Source organism: Vidua macroura, chromosome 1, assembly GCF_024509145.1.
Source record: "Vidua macroura isolate BioBank_ID:100142 chromosome 1, ASM2450914v1, whole genome shotgun sequence".
NCBI lineage: Eukaryota > Metazoa > Chordata > Aves > Passeriformes > Viduidae > Vidua > Vidua macroura.
In genome coordinates this window covers 25,340,267-25,365,055 of record NC_071571.1, presented here as the reverse complement: position 1 = coordinate 25,365,055, position 24,789 = coordinate 25,340,267, and the positions used below count along the sequence as shown (strand labels likewise).

The 24,789-nt window shown below is 37.2% G+C and overlaps 1 protein-coding gene across 2 annotated transcripts in view; it reads right to left on the bottom strand.

Moving 5' to 3' along the window:
* The window catches only part of SDHAF3 (succinate dehydrogenase complex assembly factor 3), a 29,380-nt gene extending 5,305 nt beyond the window's left edge, over positions 1 to 24,075 (bottom strand). Inside the window, exon 1 of one of the 2 annotated variants that reach the window (XM_053983045.1) lies at positions 23,814 to 24,075. In XM_053983045.1, coding sequence (XP_053839020.1) covers positions 23,814 to 24,056 — 243 coding nt within the window. In that variant the 5' untranslated portion in view covers positions 24,057 to 24,075. The remainder of the gene's footprint in view (positions 1 to 23,813) is intronic. The other variant, XM_053983054.1, reaches the window with a different exon arrangement.
* Positions 24,076 to 24,789: the final 714 nt, after the last annotated feature.

The following is a 24,789-nucleotide window of genomic DNA, read 5'->3' as shown; positions in this document are numbered from 1 at the left end:
TCTTCATACAACACTACAGTGAACATTTTCATGCACTCACATACACATTAACCCATAGCAATCTATATTTCACTACGTAAGACCATTAAAAATAGCACTAAACATTTTTTAAATTGCATAAAATACAATTACTGCCAAATTAATTAACTGATGTGAATAAACACCTATATAAAGTCCCACATCCTCTAACAGGAGCAATGTATTATCAATTTCAAAATTTAAATTTCAAATCACTTTTGGTTTTGTAAATGTCACACCATTAACATGTAAAAAAAGAAAAATCAATATACTACAAAGAGTTCTGAGTAAGCCTTCCCCCTGCTTTTGAAAATACCTATCAAATGGTATTTGAATGATACCAAGTAATGACATATGGCAGCATTAGAAGAGTTTCTTATGTGAATAATTAAAACAGTAATTGCTGGGAAAAGGGCAACAGAATGAAGAATCAAGACTTTCACTCTGAGGTACCTAGCACAGCAGAGGACCTCTAGGGAATAAAGATGTCCAGCTCCTACTGTAAGTCTTGACAGAAAGTGAAAAAGCCACTTTTTCTTTTGGCACTTGAATCCCATCAGCATCCACCATATGTGTAACAACACACCAAGCATATACAAGAAAGAAATAGCAACAAGCTACTGAAATTCATGAGAAGCTCTAAAACAAGTTGTGTGAAGTGCAGCTTGGATGAGCTATTTTGTATTTCAGTCCATTATTAGATGGAAAGATTTTCAGCAATCATTTCAAACCAAGTCATGCACTTGCAATGGGACTGCCAAGACATAAATGAAGGTGCCTAAGTGAAGCTAGAGATGTAGCCTGTCTTTGTGCTGGGCATTGGAGAGAGAAACTTCTGCCTTCAACATGCTGTGATGACTGGATATACTGTTCTCCAGAGATGTGGTTCTCATCACTGAGAAATCTACTACATGTCTCTGTGTCTCTGGCTGTAGATGACTATCTAATCATCTTCCTTGCTTATGGTAAAAGGAAAATGTTCATTAGTTATTTTGTTTTGTACTTTTTTGATTACAAAAGGCAACAAAAATACCATTTCTCCTTGAATGACTCTGCAATCGCTCCCCTGAAGTTTGTTTTATCTTTTCATAATGTTGCTGATATCAGACCTGGCAACATCCTGAAGTGAAACATATGAAAGAAAAAAACTGTACTTCCTCTTTATCTTTAGAACTAACTTTGAATTATGCATAATTTCATTTCTGGGGATGAAAGACCATGTCTTACAATGCACAGAGGTAAAACACATTTCTCCAGGATAACATCTCTGTATCATAAAGAACAGGAACAAGAAAACATCAAAGTTTACTAAAAGTTAATCTGAAAGGAAAAGCCATGAGAACTTTAACAATATCAGATTTTCCCAGGATATTCAAGAAGTTGCTAGAATGTGACTATCAACCAATTTCAGGGAACTGATCACACTGACACATTGATGCACATACTGTAACTTTATAGAATTGTTACCACAAAGGGTTTGGTTGGGTTTTTTTTTCGGTTGGTTGCTTGCTTGTTTGCAGTTTGGGAGCAAACAATGAAAAAATGTTCAGCTAAAATGGAGCCAGGGAATATAATTATGTAATACTTAGTAATCAGCATGAAGAAATATTATTTGATCAGGAAGGTATAAAATGGACTGCTTTTTCTGAACACAGTTAACTAATATTGTTAAACTTGAAGAAATGACATTTATTTAGAGGAATATGAAAAAAGCTCAAGGACTAAATCAGCTTTGTTTGTAGCTTAAATAACATGTTATTCTAATGTCTTTTTTTAATGTAAGATTTATGAGATCATAATTTGAGGTGAAAGTGGGAAATTTATGGCCTGGCCATCAAAGTAAACATATATAAATGCTATTGCATCCAAAATGGAACATAGCACCATTTGTGGAAAAACAAGCTGCGATTATTTATTTCTTTCTGGGCGCAGCATACTTACACCACTATTGTACATTGGGGCCAAAATACAGGTCACTAAAAGCTTTTTGCATCACCTGGTAACAACCATAGTCTTTAAGTCTTTAAGATTCTCTCCACTTAGGTCAATAAGTTTCATCTCAGGCCTTACACAGAAAGCCTGATCTTATTCTAGGGAATAAGGAAGTTAAAAAATTTGGAACACACCTGAACATTTAAGCAAAAATAAATGGTCAATTAAGTTCTAGAAAAAGAACTGAAATGTGGGTACAGCACAAGAAATGAAGCAGGAGGAAGAGATGGGAGGTAGAACGAAAGAAGTGGGCACACGGTTGGGTTCCAATGGCTAAACAAGATCTTGCCATGGTTCTCTACCCTTGGACAGGTTGTATCATTCGAAGTGTGAGATTCACTGAAAAAAGCAGTTATTTTATGAGAGGCTTAAAAAAACATTCTTCTCTGATGTACATATCTGTATTTGAAAGCATTTTAAATTGGTATTGGAGACAAAAATACTTGGAAAAGAAATATATTAAAACCACCATTAGAAAACTTACTAAACTTAACAAGAACAAAATATGAATAATTATTCCATCTGGACCATCATCTGTAAAAATCAGGATGAAAATACAGTGTTACTAATACCAAACTATCAGACTGCTGACAAATAAGGACAAATAAGTTACAGACCAGAAAAATTAAATTTCAAGAACATTATTTCATATTTTCATACAAATCCTAATAAAACCCCAACAATTTGAAAGATGGTCATTTCTTAACTCAGTTTCTATTTTACTTTGACATTTTATGTCATGCATAGCCAGGCAGCTCTCTGGTTAATAAAAAAGCAATATTTTATCTGGCAAATTATGCTATAATTTCACAGAATACCCAAGGATTTATCGCATGCTGTTAATTTAAAACAAGGCAAGTGAAAAGACTGGGAGTCATAGTATCAGTTTGGTTTTAGGAATTTCATTTCTAATGCATCAGTTACACTGTAGTGTTTCTATTTAAGCATTAAGCTAGGAAATCTTGGCAAAGTGTTTCACTGCAGATAATTCCCAGACAAATATCAACACTAAGTACAGGCATAAAAAAAAAAAACAACACTAAAGACTGTTTTATCAACATAAGCACACAACTATAATTAAAGCTCACAATGCAAACATCACTTACAGACTTCTGTATGAATTCTTTAAATAGAGGACAAGTATCTTAAATCTGCAGTTATTTCTTTCAGAAGTGTTACTTATAGATTTTCAAGGAAGATGATGATTTCACATCTAAATATTCACAAAAGGAAAATAAAGCCTGTTTCCAAGACAACCACATTAGTTGCCAGACCACTAGATACTAAGAACATGAAAAAGATTATATATCATAGATGATAACATTTCAAAGACTTCCATGCATGTTGTTCTACTCAATTTATATCTAATGATTCATTTAAAGTGTGTATATATATATCCAAAAGAAATCTGGTATTCTTATTTTTCCATTGCATGCATTTCTATGTGCTCAATAGAAACAAAACATTTAACTAATACAGCAATAAAAAAAACCTCAACTATAAACAAAAAATTAATCCACTAATAGGCATCTTGTATTGATTTCCATGGCACCACAAATAACCCTTCTGCTGAGGGTGCACTGAATTTTTTACTTTAATGTATCTGTGGAAGAAATATGTGCTTGAATGAATTAAGTAAAAAGTCATGGGCAATATTTTAAAAACATACAAGAAGGTCATCAGTGTAGAAGTCAGATTCACCCCTTGGGACAAACAGACAGAAACTTCCCTGGTTTTAAATGAACATAGTCAATGTTACCTGTTCCAATACAATATGTGACATACTAATTTAGCAAAGCAAATTTGGTGTCAGAAAACACTGAATCAGAGGCTGATTTCTTTGGCCAGTATTACCATGGTCCCTCCAGTAACAGGAGACAGAGAGAAGCCCTACCTCAGTGCTTGTGGAGGCATTTAAAACAGACAAACAAGGAGTCATGGAAGTTTATCTACCAGCTTCTTCAACAAGACACAAACATTTTGAGGTGTGATCTTCACAGAGCACTACTTAGGAGACTGGTCATCAATAAAAGAAAGCCTACACACAGGCAGACTCATGATTTAAAAAATGAAAAACATACTGCCAAGGGGAAACACAGGTGAATTCTTCTAAGGGCGTTACTTATCTAGGTATGACATTTAGTCTGGAATTTCTGAAGATCCTACTCTGTAAAAATAAATTAGTGTATTTGGCCACAATCATTTGGTTGCAATTCACTCCTTCTTGCTTTTAAATAGCAGCAATAGGACATCTCTATGAAAAGAAATACAAAAGATGTAACTGACATCTTCCTTATGACAACAGACAACATACTGGGTTATAACTGTAAATTCACTCTATGGAAAGAAAGCTTCTTACTGCAATTAACATCTACTTCACAGTACTTAATAAAAGGCAAAAAAGGTTAACTTATTACACTCGGTGCTAGACCCAGTGCAAATTTTTTAAGTTCTTATTGCTGCAGCAAAATATGTTAAATGGCATTCAAGTTTTAGACCAGACAAATGCTTTGTATACACATACACCTACGTCTGTCAAATGAAATTAATAACAGACATTGTTTAAAAAGTCTTCCATATCCTCCAAGCAGTAGAATAAATCACAGCATTTCCTTCATCTTTAGTTTTATTGATCTCAAAATTACAACATAAAGTTCCTTAACACACGTAGCCAGAGTCCTCTGTAAGTGCAGACAAAGATGCCCAGAGAAATTAAATGTTCCCATTCTAAACCTGGGCTTATTTTTTCAGGAGTTTCTTAGGGTAAAAAACTCTAAAGCTTACAAATTTATGTATCTTACCAAGGGTTTTTAACTTGCAGATTCTTATAGAATTTCTGAATTACTCCAGAACTAGCCACAGAAGTTAAATGAAGGAAACAAATGTGTCATCAGTACGGTCAAGAGCTGCTAAGAGGGAGCATGAATCTTTATTGACTACATGAGAACCCTCCAATCTGAGAAACCAAAAACCTTCTGTAATCATCTGCAAGTCACTATCCATTTATCCAACAGCTCTGACATTTAAGAGGATTTTTATAGTGTCTGTCACAATACAGTGAGTGACGGCCACACCATCAAAGAAGACTGGAGGGGTTAAGCAGAAAATGAAAAAGGAAAATTCAATCATCTGGTAAACAAGTTTCAAAATTCAGTAATGTACTGTAGAGACAGTTAATCTGAAAGTACTTCTGAAAAAAATCCATCAAATATTCTGTACTGTTCTTGAGGAGATCAAATACATATCAAACTCAAGTCTCAACACATTCTCCTGTAATCTCTATACAACAAATACTTCAAAAGCATCTCACCTATATCTTGTTCTATTTTTTTTCTTTTTTCCTCCTATTGCCAGAGGTTTTCCAGCTATTAAAGGGGGCTTGCTTTCAATTAGCAAATGACAGGGAAAACAGGATAAGGGAAAAATAAAGGGATGGAAATCAAATACGTCAAATAGCTTAGAGCTATGTACTTCACTTTTAAGTGAACATTCAGTTAATAAAGCTCTAAGATTTTACAACAAAAATCCAGACTGCCTACATATTCCTAAAAATTCTCACCCACCTAGAACCTCTCCTTTTTCTCTGTGCAAAAACAGGCTGTCTGATCCCAAGCAAACAGGTATGTGGTGAACTAGCATAGAAGTTAATTTACCTCAATACTTTAATTGCATGTGAAAATACCAGAGCCATGAAAATGTCAGGGCAACCTTTCAGAAATAGGGATGCACCACATTAGGATTGGTCAGGAGAGCTCAGTTCTGTGCTCTGGCACCCTCACAGGTGCTTCCACAGCCAAGTGCCACAGTTTTCACTTAGAAGTAAAGAAAGCATTAACATTTGGAGCAGAAGAAGCCTGCCTGTGGCAGATAGCCTGAATGGGAAGTGTCACATACTAGTTGTACTTGTATGTCCAAAACTCCCATGATAAACTACCTCTGCTCTAAGTGGTACCATTTAATTATTTTGGTATGGTGCACTCATATCTGCTCAGCTGCCCTCTGTACACTAACACAGTGATACTTCGATCATTAGCATCAATGTCAAACTACTGCACTGTTTGCTTACACTGGATTAAGAACCAAGTTCTTTTCCTACAGTATATGATCAGGAAGAGTTTTAAATTAACTTATTATAAGTTTAGAAAAGTCCTGCCATCCACTGATGATGCAATAAATATGGTTCCTACCAGTGAGAGAATACTAAAGCTATCCGAGAAGTTTCATTTGTGTTTCAGGACTTTTCAACACTAAGGAATTATCTCAGCTTATATTTGCATGGCTTTAAAATTACTCTGGACTTATTTAAGATGATGCAATGCTATTTAAGCAATAAAAACTTGAATTATTTTTGAGTTGTTTATACATCTTAATGGATTTTTCTTGCTAGCCAATACAAATATGGAAAGTCTTGTGTACATCTGCCCACAAGCAGAGCAGAACCTCAAAGATCACACTGAATGGTAATTCATGGGTTCTTTGTAAGCAGGGGTTTATTTCAGTCTTAAAGGAGGGGATGAATATTAGCATAATTCGCTGTCCTGCGCAATGTTTTATGTGCCTTTGAAAAAAAGTGATTTGTGAAGGCACCAGTTGAGAGGGGAGCCTAGACCAGTCCCACTACATCTGTTTAGTGATGTAGGGGAAAGCCCTCCCCCTCACCTGTATGATGAGACGCAGCAGAGGAGCACAGCACACATTTGCTGCAGGTCACAGCTCTGAGCACTGGCCATGCACAGGAAGGCATCGGATTGCAAGGGCTCCTCTGCCATCCCAGCATGTGCACAGTTTCTATCATAGAACACACAGGTCTGGAAAACTGGAATAAACACTTCTTCCAAAAGCCACTTGTGGGCTGCTTGGGAAATATCCCTGCGGGCTAGACACTGAAAGCTCCCCATGGACCCCTGACCCACAGGCATGAGCACTACAGTAAAGTCAGCCTGAAGTCCACAAGCTGCGGTAGTGAAGGACTAGCCTTGACTAGTGACCGCTACCCTAGAAAACTGGAACAAAATGTAACATCTCTGTGTCAAAGCAGAACGTTTTAAAATGAATTTTTAATGCTTCAATAGAGGAAAACACTGAAACAAGACTGTACAGCATTGGGAAAAAGTGATGAGACCGTTTATATTGTACTATATTTACGAGACAAATAAAGCAGATTTCCTAATTTTTACTGAACTCTTCGCTATATCCACTACAGCAGTGAATTTACAAATAACAACTTTGCAAAACATCTTGCTTTACAGAACCCAGCTTGCTAATGCTTTATTTCATCAGGTAGGTAGAGAATTTCCCTGGCAAAGTTCTGCTACAGCTGCTGTCAAAATTATCATACCTATTTGAAATGTTTTTCAGAATCTATCTTCCCTCAACAATGCTCCTACAAGCTACCTAATCACAAATGAAAACAAAAAAATTCCAGTACTCAGGAAAAAAGAAACCTTTGGCAGGTAACTTGGTAAGTACTCAGTGCATCTCTGTACCATAAGTTTTAATCAACAAATGGGATAGCACAAGGGGTCATAAGAATTTCATCTCACACAATAGAATTGAACATCTGAAGATGAAGAAAAAAAAAAGACAAAGCCAAATAAAACAAATTCAAAGTGAATTTCAAATTTACAATTAAATCCACTGCACATTACTGCATCCTTTCTGTTAGACTACTAAATAAATTCAAGTGAAACTGTCAGATATCAATCTAATGCCATGAAAGACTGGAACTAAGTCTTTTAGATACCATAGCATTAATTAAAAAAAAAAATGCACAAACTCATACATTTCATTTATTCTTATACTTGTTACCATGCATTAAAAGTGTGTATTTGTGCAAATAAGTACACAAACAATCAATCAAAAACAATACAATAAAAATTAATAATGATGTAGACAGCATTCACAGCAGTATAATACAGGTTTCCAAGCTCTTGCTAATTACCATGAAAGTTGCTCCATGACAGTTACATTCCACACTGTATAGCACATTAATCCTCATTTCAACAACATATGCAATTTATATGGCTGACTTGTGTCTCTGTATAAAAACAGATAAACTAAAGCATACTAAACATATTGTGGAAGCATAAACACACTGCTAACATCACACCTACATAGGTGCATTTCTATAAAAACTTAACTAATAGGCAAAACTCAACACAGTATGATTTTAAATGCTTCAGATTATATTAATCTCGGACTGAAACCAAGCAATTAAAGTGCCACAAAGGATACCAATGTGTGTAAGTGATGATGTACCTTCAGAGTGCTGAGTCAGCACTTCAGTACCATTCAGCTGTGACTACAACTTAGGTTACAATTGACTTTTAGAATTGCAGTTAGTTTTGCTAGAACATAAATTTTGGGAGCCTTCTCAGCTAACATTTGAAAATTATACTTTAAGTCAAATCTTTTCTGCACATCCTCTACAAGCAATACCCAAAAGGGTTTGTGTAAAGGACTGGATGAAGTCACAATCAACCTGATCTAAAATGGCCCTTCCAGGCTACCTCTGCTTTATTACTCCATTCATTAAAAACCCAAGATTAGTCTAAGTTATATTTTAATCACTACTCCCAAGATAAAAATATTTAAATTGCAAATCTCAGGTTATTGTTAAGATCTGACATTATGTTTTGAGGACTATCAGATTTCAGATTTTTTTCAAATGTTTCAGTACTGAAGATATCATACTATATCAAACAGTTCTCTTCTTCCCCCAAGGCAATTGTTTCAAAATAACTAAATCAACTACAAAGTTCACTAAGACAGACAAGTTCACACACTTAAAAGATCAGTAATATAATACTGACATTATTCAATAATCAGCTGATTTATTCAAACTCTTTTAGTATATAAGCTTTTACTAATACACACAAAAGCTAGTTTCCAACCTACTCTTTCATAACCAACACAAAACTTTATTAACATCAATTTTTGAGAAAAGAAACTTTATAATTTATAATTTTAATTTTCTTCACTATATTTATAATTTTTATAATTTTCTTCACTATACTGAAGTCACTGAAGCTTTACTTCTACAATATGCAAGTAAAAAAAAGAACAAAACCTCCTTTCTACTGGAAACACAATACACACTACACAACAGCACTCCAAAAAAATCTGATCAAAATTTAGAAGCAGTACATCTTAACAGTTCACCAAATGAGGCTCAGTGACAACAAAGCAGAAATAGAAACGCTCTAATATACAAATTGGCATTACGCAAAGGTTTCTTTCCTGCCTACTTGCCCTTGAGGTATTGTGTAAGATGATAGTACCTCTAGTTTTTCCAGGGAACTCAGCAGCTCCTCTATACCCATCATCACCCAAACAAGTTTAAAAGGCTTCTTCATGCAGGTTTTCCTTCACCCATGTAACACTCTCTCAAAGGCACCACACCAAACAATCTTCCCAAACTCAGTCTCATCTTTGTGGCCCATGAGAGTGTAAATCTGGTCCATGACATTTCAGAAGCAGGCCAGTAGAAGGGAAAGATGAAAAAGTGTGTGCTTACTTGTCTTATCAACACAAAGCACAACCATGAACAGCAGCTGGACTATGTTCTCCAGAGGCCTCTTAAATAGCAGTGAACGCTCTCTTTGAATTGAATCAGAAACGAAATTTTCTTAAAATGTTAGTATTCAAATAATATTTGATTGGTACTGAATATTACAGATCTAGGATGCAGAATAATGAGACACATGTCTGGCAATCCCTCCTGGTTAGAAAGACAGCAAAGGTGGTTTTTTTTTTTACTTTCTTTTCCTTCCAGGAACATACTTTCCACCAGAGCTGAACATTCACAAATGCTACTGTGCAGACACAGTGCCCAGCTTTGACATACAATTTCATTATGGCCTAGAGAGTCCCCCCTTGTTTCACCAGACCAGACGCAGAACAGCACCAGAGAGCTCAGAGCTTGTTTCTTAGACAGCTCAACTCCACATGGATTTCAGATATAAAAACCAAACCCTTGATTTGGAGATTTGGAGAAAGGTAGATAAATCCAACAGCTATTGAGAATCTGCTGATGTGTGACAGAGAGAATTCAGAACAAAAGCAGCACCTGCACTTGACAGCAGAGGAGTCAGTGCTCAGTCTGCAGTAACAACTTATAGCAGTGCCAGGGAATGCTTTGAGAAGGTACCAGAACTCAACCACCCACCCTGGGAGCTTGGTGCCACAGTCCCTGGCACAGGTTTTGATCAAGGATAACCATCTTTATGTGAAACAACTCCCAGGTTCAGCCAGTGAGCTGGCACAGATCACAGACTGCTCCCAGCAGGCTGATTGGATATGGCCACCCTGCTTTGGGGCGTTAAAAGCGCAACAGCTTGGAAATGGGCTGTTCCACTGCCAGGTGCAAAGCAGCCCACGCACATCAGCTCAGCAGTACAGACCCACCTTTAGCTCTTCAACACTGTGGCCAAATAAACAGTCCCCAGCACACTCTGCCAGAGAGGTATTTCTATTCGCAAGCCAAAAGCTTATTTCATACACTGTTTGCTTTTGTCTTGTCCTCTGTGCTGTGTAGTTTTTGTACTGGGATAACTTCTTCCAAAACCCCATCAGCAGGAAGGCTCCAAAGGCTCTGCATGGCAGAGTACAACATTTGGAATGTTGTCAAGTAGAATTAATAGAAAGGTTCTCTTGCATGCAAATTGGAAATGTTTATGTTCTCTTAACTGCAAAATTCCAACTATTTCTCTCAACCAAACACTCTGATACATGAATGGCTTTACCTTCATACTTCAGTAAAAGAACTGAAAGGAACTTCAACTTCACCCACAGCTACTATCCACTGAGGAGACTGTCCAGCACACTTGCAGTTTCAGAAGAACTCACTGAAATCACCCTGTCAAAGCCATTAAACACTCAATGAAGTAGATGGTGCCAAACCCCTGAAATACACCATACATGTATACTGCACAGTTGTAGATATATGAATACAGAAAAAAAAAAATTCCAAAAGGTTGTAAATAGTTAACATCTAGAAAATTAAGTCTGGGAAACACTTAAGTCTGTTAACACTGGATAACTGATATTAATAATTTCTCCAGAAAACATCCTTAGGAGAAGCACATTTGTTGCAATGTCAAATGAAGTCAGAAACACTTTTTCCTGAAAATGATGGGAATAAAACAAAATGCAGAATACACAATTTCCAAGGAAGAGCTGATGAAACCCAAACTACAGAACACAAACTAGAAGTTAAGGGAGAACTTTGCCAGGAAACATGTGAGAGTGCAATAAAACTGCCACTGATGGCTTTTTTCACAGTTTCTTCTCCAGGGCTCAAATGGCATCCCCAGATCTTCAGAGGTTTCCCACCAGCCACAAGAAAGTAGTCTGCATTATTTTTCAAGTTGAGGAGGCATTTTACATATATATATATATATGTGTATGTATGTATGTATGTATGTATGTATAATGTATCTTCTCTCACCAGGAATATAAATCAAAACCTTTTGGAATGAAACAACACACACAAGTGATTCTGTGTGAAAAGCCAAAATTTGTCAGTTATATCAGGAGTATTTCCATTACGGGCAGACAGATGGAAGGGGTCAAGGCTAGAAAGGTGATGCCCATCACCTCAATCCAGGGTCTGGTGGTCCAACCATATTTACCAATTATCAAAGTAGCCTTCTACTGCAGATGTCTACAGAGGCCAAGACAGGCCTTGCTGACTTCAACCAGCTGTTGAAGTTTAGAGATAGCAGTATGTCATTATTCATGTCCTAGGACACATAATCACAGGACAATGTCTTTCAAAATCTAGAAATGACAAACCGAATATTCTTACCAGGATCTCATTTTCTATTTTCACTGCACAGCTTCTTAGTTCCTTCTTACACTTAAAACTGGGCCATCTGTTTTTCCATATGCTTAAAGGTTTTACAAGGACTTGGCCTATTGCAAGCCATGGATACTTCAGCTTCCAAGTCTTTCTCATTACATCTTTTCAGTAATTCCAACACAGACACCTTTACACTTTCTGTAATGAAGCTCCCTGAGTCCTAAAGGATTTCTGGGTCATCCTCTGTTCAACTAAAATACTTTGAAGAACAAAGGCATCTTACCCCACATACTGCCATTTTTGCAGCCTTGGGGTTTAATGCATCAACAGGAAATAAACCCTTAAACAGCTCCATTGTAAAATATAAATATTTAATTGTTTATAGCATATTTATAGCAATATAACTATTTAATTGTTTTATATCTTAAAACAAGGGTCTACCACAATTATTTTTTTCTATTTGGTGAAGTCTGGGAAACACTCTGTTGCTGAGGAGTGGCATCTGCTGGCAGACAAGGACTCTAGAAAAATCAGATTCACCAGTAAAACAAATAATAAAATTTTTTAAAAGATAAATCAGAGTTGACATTATTCACAAAACAACTCTCACTTCCTTCTGGATTGATAGGATGATGGTATTTTTCTCAGAAGTGTAACACCTTTCAGTTACACTGATGGTACTGAACTGCCCATGAACCACAACAACATTGCTAGTGCTACCAATGAGATTTCTTTTCACCTCTCAATCAGCAGCTGAACTGAAGAACAAAAGACATGTTTGCTATTTAATTAAAACCCTTTACATCATGGATCTCTTAAATAAATTCTTAAACTGATTCACTGTAATGGATATTAAATAGCTCACCAGGGTACTTCACTGTGAACAATAAACTGAATTTAAAAGTTCAAATATCATGATTTGCAGAACACCTTAAAATTAATTCTAAGCATAAAATCAAGTTTAAACTACTGCAAATAAAGTACATACACAGAAAAATTAATTGAACATGAACCAAAATATCCTTAATTTTAGAGCAGCTTGCTTGAACCACAGCCAAAAGCTGACCTACACCTTCCATAAGGTTTTACTATTGGAACTGTGGCAACCCATAACTTTTTGGCTTAAAATCTCATAGTGGACGACTGACACATGCCATATTCATTTTGAAAGGGGCAGAAAAAAAGATAAAGAGATCCAGTTTAAATGTTTCACTGGCATCCAGGAATAAAAGCAGGAATAAATAGTATTTTATACTATATTTTCATTTTTAAAGAAAACTTCCTACTCTAAACAGTACTATGCAATACCAACATACTTTGTAACAGCATCTAAAATGTGACATTAGTAACAATAAAACTTTTTATTTGGTGAAAAAAACATTTGCCTTTGGGCTATTACTGTACACTTCCAAAAATACAATCGCTTTAAAACTCAATAGATCCATTATAAAAATAAAAAAATAAAATAAATTTTAAAAGAGTTTTGTATCTACATACTGAGGCTCTATCTGCTCTGGGCATACTCTCCTGGGGACTATCACGGCTGATCTGAATTTTATAATCAAAGAATATGCCAAGTTGGAAGGGACCCACAAGGACAAGTCCAACTGCTGGCCCTGCCCAGCACTATCCACAAGAGTCACACCCTGTGCCTAAGAGTGTTGTTTACCAATGCAAATCCAAACTAGAAAGCACATTATGACAATATTATGACTAAACCAGGTGGAAAGCCCAGTAAAGTTTTCTAATTGAAAAGCCTTCTCAAAATTTGCAGCCGTAAGTTAACAATTCTCAATATATATTTCAATAAATAAATTAACAATAATTGAATCTGTAGGAATTCTAGTTTGTATTAGGAAATTCAGCAGCCTCTTTTTTCTAGCATAGGAAAAAGCCTTCTCTAGCTAAGTATTTGCTGCCATCATGTGTATATTTTAAAAACTGCAAGCTTATGAACAACACTTTGCCTTCATCAGGTCAAAAACCAGCCATGAGACTACATATAAGGGCATTACAGACTTCAGTCAGAAGGTGATGATGTCTCAAGGATTGCAAATGTAATATGAACCTCAATACAGACTGCCTATTATAATCCAGATTCTACTACAAAGACCACATGCTTTCACTATGCAATCATAAGAAGCAAGAAACTGATTATAAATAAATGGTATTTGATGGCCCACAAAAAAAAAATAAACCAGTTTCTCTGGCTTATTCCATGCAAATATCAATACTTCCAAAACCACCCAACACCTTCAGCCATGACATCTCCAAAGAAGCAATGGTGCTGGGGACTTAAACCCTTCCACCACATTTCTTCCAGTTCAGGAAGAAAAAAAAAAAAGAAAAAAAAATTTAAGTGACCTAATGTTTGTTTCCTCTAAATTACTGAATAGAATAGTTCAGCAAGAAGGAAAAAATACTATAAAGTTGCATAAAACTAGTTTATCAAGTTTACACCATTCAGTAATTCCCACAGAGAAATGGAAGATGCATCTACTTTGTCTCCCTTGTTAGCTAGTCTTGAAACATGAGTACAAGATCAATTTAGAAGGTATTTTACAGATTTACCTAGTTACTGCAGTGAGGAATAAAGTGCATCATGCTCTCTTTCATCTTAGACTGCTCTGTCTCTCACTAATATCCCTGAAACAATTAAAAACAGGCATTAACAGGACTCAACCCCCTCACCTATCAATAAGCCTAAAATCCAATATTCAGTAACTATACTTCTAGTAGGACTTCTAACTTGTTCATGAGAAATACCTCATTACTATACATTACTTCGGGAAATGACCTTTAAAAGCTAGAAGTTGAAGCATTTTAACAGATACTATGGTTAAATATATTTTTTAAATTATATCCTTCAAAAATACAGTTTGAAATTAGCAGCTTTGAGGCACAGAAACAAAATATATTTCAGAAATATATTTTCTGCTCAATTGATTCCCAGGAGTGAGCTGCACAAAAAGCAGAATATTGCTAAGAAGATACATGGTTGTAAGTACAGTCAGCTTCAACCTCAAAACAGCCAAAGCTCTCAGTATTATAAAAGACACCTAAAGCAACATGAATGGTGATAAAGATGCCACTAAATAGAAGATTATGAGGTAAAAATATGAGGTTCAACTTCTTGCAAAAAACAATATTCCATTAAATTACTTTAATATCAGTGAACTGTGTAAAAAAACCCTTTCATTCTTCAATGGATACACATCAGTATATCCTAAGTATAGCACTATATATAAAAAATCTGGGGCTTTAAAATACTTCAGTAAGAATAACTCTATTTGTGCAACCTCACATTATGCTGAAAGAAGAAAAAAAAAAAAAAACAGTATTCTGATGTGCTCCAGATGCCATTTTAACTTGCAGAAAACATGAATTTTCTGTCTACACAGGACAGAAAGGCACATCTATACAGTATATGCAATTACAGCACTCATAATATTATTGCAGTAATTACAAAATATGGTACTTGACAGCACTTGTAGAAAGTTGGCAGTGTTTACAGTGTTGATAGTGGAAATGCACTGACAAGGTGGTAAAAAAACCTACCATGCTTACAAAACACTACATGCTGACAATATTCACACAAGTACCAAACAAATGCTAGAAGGAAATAAAATACAAACAAGCAGAAATCCTCATAATTTAGCAACTGAAATTCATACTCTGTTTGTTTGACCCATGTAGTGTTTAAGACACTACATTGTCTAAAAACGCAACAAAGTTCAGACCTCGATACCTTGTGTTGCAGAGCAGAATGAGTTAAAGGACATGAACAATATTCTTGAGTTGCTGAAGATTGTACAGTAAGAGCTGTGAGAAAAAGCTGTGAGAAAGAACAGCAGAAACTGAGAAAGATACATAAAGAAGGACCAGCAGAAACTGTGTCCCCCTCCCAAAGAACAGAACAGCCTGCTGTGATAAGTAGTTTGCAAAAGAAAAAATATACATTATGACCTGCTACATACTAAATCGCACGTAGACTGAAAAATTGGAAATTTTTATGCAGAAGCTAAAACAATATAAATATCTGTGCCTTCTGTCAATAAACATCCCTGCAGCATCACACTGCTTGGCCCGTCTTTCAATCACTGCTAATCTTCATCTGAAAACCTAATCTGGTAGGTTTTCTAAATTCTACTGCAAAATTTTTTAAATACAAAAAATAGGGCTATAACACTGGGGCAAAAGAATCAGAATACCCATCTGTTCCTGTTTCCTTCTTTTTCTGTTTTGTTTACATATAAGAGAAAACAAGACATCTAACAACCCATACCTGTACACATACAACTTGAAGAAAACTTTTTAAGACATGCATTTGCTTTCAGTAACCTGTGTCAAGTTAAACTTTTTGAAATGGCTGTCATGGAATAATGAAAAGGAGGAATCAGCCTAATTCACAGCAAGTAAGATAAATGTACATTTAAAGGGTATTTGGATATCTGAATGCACAAAATAACAGACTGCTGGTCATTGCAGCTCTGGCTTAAAAAAATCTGGAGGTCCTGAGAATTATGTGCTATTACGTATCTAATTTATACATAATAAAGGCTTTTGATTCCCTAAGTTTCACACATATACACAAGTACAATAGTATGTTAGGAACGTGGCTATGCACATGCTGTCTCATATGGCTTGGACAGAATTTTATACCACCACTAGATGGAAACCCGAATTACCTTTTAAATAGAGAATTCTGTAAATGCTCCATTACTGGTTCTACTTCTACTTTGTCTGGCTGTTTTCTTATTTAGAGACCTATTCTCACACTGGCTGTCACTAACCTGTACTCATTAGGAAGGTGCAGATCTCTGCTCATACAGCAGACATTCACAAATCTTCTACAGTATCTTCAACCCTGAGAAATATGCCCGGCCAGTGCTATTCAATGTAAGGAATAAACTGTTAACACTCATTAGAGATGCATCCCACTTCTACAGCAATTGAAACTTCTTAATCTGAGTTATAACTAATAAAATTGCTGTACTCTGCCAAGAAATTTCAGTTCAGGGATTCAATTCATGACACATTTTAAATATCCAAGGCATGCTGCGAAACTATCTGAAATTTGTAAGCCTATTTGCACATCATGTATTTATACTTGCAATGTACCTGAGGTGACTGGCACAAGCAAGTGACTGACACTACTGTTGGATATCACCCCTATGACTTCGATATGATTTCCTGCTGTGTCAGAACAGTTGTAAATAAAAACTTCAACTAGCAGATAAGCAGTTATCAAAACAGCCTTCTGACTAGCTACATGCAATCATAGATACGATAGCATACTGATTGGCAGAAACTGATTGGCACAGAAACATGACAGAAGCATTGAGATTACTGATGGTACTATTTAAATACAGTAAAGGTCTAAAACCAGTATGTACACAGGGAAAAAAAAGAAAAAAAGGGGAAAAAAAGAAAAAAAAAAAAAAGAAAAGAAAAAAAAAACTAACCAACCCAGCAAGAAATCACTGGCCTCCACAGCGGCCAGGTGAACCTGAAAGAGAATGATACTGCTTTCCAGATGAGAAGTAACAAATTCCCCTTGCTGCAATGGGTGTGCATCATGCACAAGGCAGTGGGTATCCACCAGGCTAGCCCAAGTCTCACCACTTCAGAAAGCTTCCAGACTGCCTGGATTCTCTATGGAAGAGAAGCAGACACAAGCTCCTGCTTCTGAACTCAAATCTGAAAGAGTACTGAAAGGATGGAAGTGATGGCATAATATGGAAGAGTTTCATTTGCATGAAACTTCACAAAAGGGATTCACAACAAAGGTCAACCTTTGCAATTGCACATAAATACTAATTCAGGACACTCACCAAATCATGGGTGCACCCAGGCAAAATTTCATCAGAGGTAGATTTCAAATCCTACAACCAAGCAGGCTACCAGGAACACACCAGGTCAAAGCAGCAGCGTGATTTCCTGTGGCCATTCATGCCCAAATCCCACATGCTCTTCAGTTTATCAGCCACAACTCCCTGGTTCTCAGCAAAGTGCAAAACTTTTTTTACCTTTTTTACCTTTTGAGAAATATAAAAGAAAATAGAGGAAATTGACTCCAATTTAGTTCTTACAAATTAATAACTAGTGAAGACCCTAAGTGGGGGATAAAAACATAGGACTCACTAGGAATTTACTCTTTATAAGAAGGTTTTCATCCAGATAGCCATAAAAAATCACTAAAAGCAAATTCCAATGTATCCAGTAATGTTAAAATGAAATACTACTCTGAAATCCTATTTCACAACTTTAATAAAAGTAATAAAATGGAAAAAAACCTAAAACCATATTTTACTTTAAAAAAAATTATTTCTTTGTCAGGTAAAGAAAACATCTCATATATAATGTATTTCACTGAAACTGAGAGCAGAATTCAGAATGCCAGCAGCTGTTTTATACTTATACTACCTACATTATTTGCTGAAAGACAGCACAAAGGGCAACTCACACATCCCATACCCACTTCAGTTTGACTCCAGTACTGGCCACAATTTCCTCTTCCACACTCTTTGACTATTGGCTCTTCAAATTCTCCATTCAACATTTCAACATATTGAGTGCTAGTAGCTTAAAAATAAATCAAGAAGGGGAGGGAAGACTATACTCGCCCAGAAAAATAAGAAGCAAAAAGTTCTGTAAGTGTATCCGCTCATGAGCAGAAAAAGACATATCAGAACTACTATATTCTCTGAGATATGACAGCATCCCACAATCATCCCAGCAAAGTAAATACTGCAAGTGACACAGGCAACTGAAAATAAATATGATGAATGGCAATTACTTGTATTGCATCAAATACACTGATTCAAAAATTTAGTCATTCCTGAGAGGCTACGTGACTTCATTTGAAAGCTTGTAAAAAGATTTTCAGGGTCAAGAGTGGCCACAGAATTTCAAAGGCAATTTATTCAATATATTAAATTGAGAAAATGTTGTGTAATTCTGCAGAATGATTCTGCTTGTCTTAGAGACTGTCCAGGCTCTCTCATCTACAGGGTCAAGCTTTTTAAAAAAGCCAAGTACAAAATGGTCATTTTCAAAATTGATGCTTAAATGCAAAACAAATTGTTACTGAAATTATTTAGCTGAATATTGCACCTATTGCAATCTGAAATGAAGTAATCAATACTATCTTAATATTACTTATCTTATGTAAGCATTCTCATCAGCTACCATGATTTAGAAGACTGTTGAACTAATTGACTTATCATACCTGTCAACATTAATTCAATACCATTCCAAGGTAATAATCAGTATCAATCTAATTATATCAGCAGTCTCCTGTAAATGAGTACCAATTATTTTAATTAAAATATTAAATATTTAGAAAATAGATAGGAACATATATTAATAATTTATATGCTTAATTTGAATCTACCTGAACAAGCATAATTCCTGAACAACAAAGCTTACTTTCTTTGTATCCTCCCCCTTTAATATTTTCTAGCAGGTTTCCAGACACAAACTAGCAATCTAATGCCAATGATAGGAAAACCACAATATTTTTCTTCTTCTACTTTTACATAAGCACATATGGACTTGGTCCTACTATTGGTTGTACCCACTTAAAAACTCTTCCAAGAATATTCAATGGATAGTTTCCCTATTTTATAAATGCAAATAGGTCAGCTTAGGTTTCCTACAAAACCTCATTAGTCATATACATGGTTGGCTCTAACATTAAATCCCTCAATTCCTGTGCATTCTAAACAAGATGAGGTCCCTTCTCATCTCCTTTACAGGAAAACAGCACAAACCACTGACATACTACAGCAATACAATTTCAGAGCATTTTACCTCTTTTTTCCCCCCCTTTATTTTTAAAGCTGATCTTAGAAATCTCCCTACAGGTTTTCCACCATGTTTCACAAGAAATAAAGGAAATTTGTTCCATTTGTGAGGCACAACACAGACTGCAAAAGACCTTTAAGGTCATAGAGTCCAACCTTTGATTAAACACAACTTTTCAACTAAAATATGGCACTAAGTGCCACGTCCAGTCATCTCCTGAACACTTCCAGGGATAGTGACTCCACCACCTCCCTGGGCAGTCTGTTCTTAACAACCATTCTTGTGAAGAAATTCCTTCTGATGTCTAACCTGAACTTCCCCATGGAAGTTACATAGTTACAACCTGTAACTATGTTCTCTCACCATGTCACTAGCTGCCTGGCACAAAAGACTGACTCCCACCTGGCTACAACCTCAAATTAATATGCCCAGCTCCCTTGAATCAACATAATTTAAATAGCAAGGAGGGCAGGGGCATCATTTGAGGCAACCACAATGTGATTGAAATGCCAGGCCTGCTTTCTAAACATTTAGCTACAATGAATCAAATTGGAGGACAAGAAAACACACCACAGGCTATGAACTAGTATATCCAGGCACACCCAGAAAGTCTGACTACCCAAAGAGAGCCTGAAGAGTTTTAGCAACAGTCAAGTAGTTTCATGTTAAAATAAGACATCCTTGGAAATTTTCATTCAAAAAGCATTTCAGATGACTTATTAAGATTACACTTCATATTGAAATCCTCATTCAAAGTCAAGAAACATCACTGCAATTATCATATCCATAATCTTTACCCTCTGATGAATATACATCAAGATATATTACTTTAACATAAAATTAAGAATACTAATTTTCTGTAACATGAGACATCATGCCAATCTGTACCCGATGCCCTGCTCTGCATGCAACAGAAGGTATGAGGAAAGAACATTTCCAGATGGAAGCTGAATATTGACAACACCAAAGTGCATTCAGCAAAGTATATGCTTAGCCTAATGAACAAGCAAATTGGGAAGAAAAAAGCTGGAAACGCAACATGCCAAGATCGGAGCTGTAAGTATGCATTTTTCCAAAAAAAAAGAAACTTAACAGGAGATTTAAACAACCAGTTTGTATTAATGTTGTAGTGACTCGTTTCAGTGGATTTTTTTTTTTTTTGTTTGGATTGGATTTTGTTTCATTTAATAAAATTAGAGGCAAGAAGTAGTTATGGTCCATGAACATGAAGCAGCAGCATTATCTCAGCTTCACTCATGGCCAACTGGGTGACTCTTAGGCAAGAATCTAAGCACTTCACAGCTATGCTGGTGTGTCCTGCAAGAACTCTCCTGGAGCTCCCAGCCTATTTCAAAAGGGTGTTCTGCTGCCCACGAAGGGTGCAAAGAATAAAACACAAGAGAAATAAGTGGTGCACAGTACAACTGCTCACCACCTGCTGACTGATGCCCTGCCCACGCCTGAGAAGTGATCAGTCTCTCATGGCCAACTTCCCCCAGTTTATGTATTGAACATACTACAGGTTGTATGGTATGGAATATCTGTTTGGCCAGTTTGGGTCAGCTGTCCTGGCCATTCTCCCTCCCAGCTTCTTGTGCATCTCCTCACTGGTAGAGAATGGGCATCTGAAAAACACTTGATTTAGAGTAAGCACACTTAAGAACAGCTACAACAGTGCACTACTGTTGGGGAAGATGAAACAGGAAAGCCTTATAAATATGATTGATTGCCTGGCAAAAGATTTTGAGAATATAGAAACTATAAGCGAGATTGAAATGAAAGCAAGCTTTGAGATACCAAGCCTTAGTTACTGAACAACTGGAAAACAATGGTATGGCTGGCTGAAGGTAATCCCCTTTTGATGAAACAATACCCTCTGCTTGCAGACAGGTCCAAGGGTCAAAGCAGACCCTACTAGCTTGGCAGACGGGGTCCAAAGAGTAGTTTTTAGGGTTTAAAATGTAACACAGTATGGTAATGTCATGATTCTTATAGGCTGTACGTAAATGCTATAGGATTTGTATCTTGTACTAGATTGGTTAGTGAAAATTAGAATATTCAGCACAGAAGATTTATTGTATTGTAACGGGAACTTCACTCTCTTACTCTTACTCTTGCCCTCTCTTGCTCTTGCCTCTCTCTCTCTTGCTCTTTCGGGCCTGCTCCGAGCTGTGGCTAGCAGCTCTAAGCAGGGCCCCTGCACCCACGCCCTTTGTAATAAACTGCATGTTCCAAGACCTGACTTCAAAGATCTCTCGTCTCCATCCATCCCAACCGTCCTACCAACCAATGCTCCGACACACTACCAACATTATTCTCATACTAAATCCAAAACTCAGCACTAAACAAGCTACTACAAAGAAAATTAACTCTATCTTAGCCAAAGCCAGGACAGAGGACTGACTCCAACACGAATTAATTAGCATGTAATTAGAGCCCAGAGTTACCTAATCCCAGTTTGTCCAAAGTCCACTTTTCTCAATTACCTCATTCAAGTCTTCATGGGGCTGGGAACCACAGCATAACATAACATGAAAAGCAAGTCTCACAGAGCAAAAATGTGAAAGTCTGATTTAAATTTCACACTTGAAATAAATTATTATTTGGGTGAGAAAAAGACCCCAGAACAAAACAAAAATTAAAGATGAGAAGAGACATGTTAACTACATGCTAATATCTCCCAGCTTCTTGTTAGAAGACAGACATATTTGCAAAGTTCTTTATATTCACACACTCAAAACAGTTATTAAATTAGTTTCTTTTCCTTGAACATATCATAGCTAATAGCACTAAATGTCAGGTTTCAAAATTCAACTTGTTACTTGTAGTCTAATTTTTGTCACCATTTTCCCTATAATCTACCTTTAAAACATTTCAGAACTGAGAAACATTTTCACTATTTGTATACTTCACTTTAAAAATGGCTAAAGATATTTCAATGTAAACATTTCCTTCCTTTTCTAAAACTATTTTAAGGAAGATTTTAGCACTGAAAATAGTAACCTGTAACTTGTCTCTTTAGCTCATGTTAAAATTGAAAGCAGTGATGCAGAAACATTTCAGCAGTATTAAGTAAACGGCAATTGAAAATTACAATAGCATCAGGCATTTGAGAGGTTGATACAAATTTTTCTGATTTGAGGATCTAACAGTTGGCAAGAGGCAATTAAAATACACTTATCCCTTTCCTATGTAGAGAATACCAGGCAGTCTTCTCCCTGCTTATTCCTGATGCCCCAGCCTGTTACTTTAATCCTCAAGATTTCAGCTACTGCAGGCAGAAGGGATGGGGCAGTTCTCCCGGTAAACTGGGAGAAAATGGATGCTACCTTTGCTAACCACCTTCCACTGCAAAGCAGAACAGAATTCCCTTCCATAGAAAGGAAAACAGTTTTGAGATTCAAAAGTACTACCCAGCCAGTAGTTCAAGGAGCATGAAAATTAATGGGAAGCTTGTCTATACATCTGTCTCTTGCAGCTGTGTTCATACTTTAACTGAAGCTCCTCCTCTGTCTATACATCTGCCTGCCATGTGGACTTCTTGGGGACCTATTAATATGTTGATATCTACCGGGATCCAGGCATGTGGGGAAAGCATCTTATGGGTCTCCTTCTTCTGCTGCTTGTGAAACTTGTTACAACCTCATCACTTGGGAGCGATCTGCTTTTCTCTCCTTAGTTCAGGGGAAGGAGTGTTAAGCAGAGAAGTAATGTTCACAGAAGACTTGTTTCCTTAGGAAACACTGAAAAAACACTGAAAAAATGTTACTCTGAAATGAAATGCAAGTTCACAGGGAAGCTATTTACACTTATATTTAGCTAATTATAATTATACAATTAGTTATGTATGTAGTCATAAATATTTATATCGACTTATATAATGCACTATTATAGATCTTACAGATAATTGTGCGTATACTTTTATTTATATATTTATACATAGCTAATTATATGACGGATGCCACTCTGTTACATATACCTGTCTGTGCATTAGTATGATCACACACATTCGAGGCAAGGCACCGAGAACCATAAAAAGATAACCTGCCTAAAGACATGGAGTTACAAGCCATTCTGCAGCTCTGTAAGGAGGTCGCCCTTCACGGGATCATGCCCGAGAAGAGAGAATCAGCTGGGCTGGAAAAGACCTCTGAGATCACCGAGTCCAACATCTGAACAGCTGCGACCTGACCTTGCCGGGGCCTTCCCTGCGCCCCGCCGAGCCCCGCCGCTCCCGGCCGCGTCCCTGCCCCGCGGGGCGGCGGGCACTTGCCTCCCATTCCCGCAGGAAGCGCTGGGCCTCGGCGGGCCCGGCCGCCTTGTGCCTCCGGAACTCCTCCTTGACGTAGCGGTCGCCCAGGTCGCGCAGGGCGGGTGGCAGAGCGCGGTGCAGCTGCAGGATGCGGCGGTACAGGCGCCGCGCTCCGCCCGCCATGGCGGCGCCGTGGGGCGGCCCGAGGGGCCGGGCCGGGCCGGGCCGCGCCTCCCCCGCGGCCGGACCAGCGCTCAGCGCTCCGTGTGGGGCGGCGCTGCCCGCAGACTTGGAGCCTGCGCCTGGCGGGTGGCGCTTACGATACCAAGCAATGGGGTTACAAGTAGTACTGGTAAGAGTGCATGGAGGATGTTGTTTAACATCATGGGTGCTGGTGGCAGAGATCACGATATATAGATAAAGAAAACAGTTCATTTTTGGCTCCAGGTTCACCACGAGATGAATGAAATGTGCCCTTTATACCAGAGTAGAATGTGGCACAAATTAATTAGGCCACTAAGCCCAAGCATCATACGCTTAAATTTGATTTACTTGCATTTTCCCTATGAGACAAGAGGAGTCATAGCAAGAAGCCTTACTGCCCCCGTGGGACTTTCTGCCACCACATCGTCACTACCGAGCTCCTGCTTTCTTCTACCTCCCACTTACAGCTCAAACTCCAACTTCCTAGCTCTCCATAAAGTTTTTCCAGCAGCTTAACATCACATCCAACTCACCCATGTGGAAAAACCTCCAAATGTCAACAGTTATAGATATAATGGAAAAAGCAGTGTCAGGCAGTGGCAGCAGTGGCAAAAGTCCTGCCTCCTTGTGGGTGAGCTTTAAGCTCCTTCCAGCCAGTGAAATTACTCATGATTCAAAATAAAAAGGAAACCTTTCCATAGGCCCAGGGAGC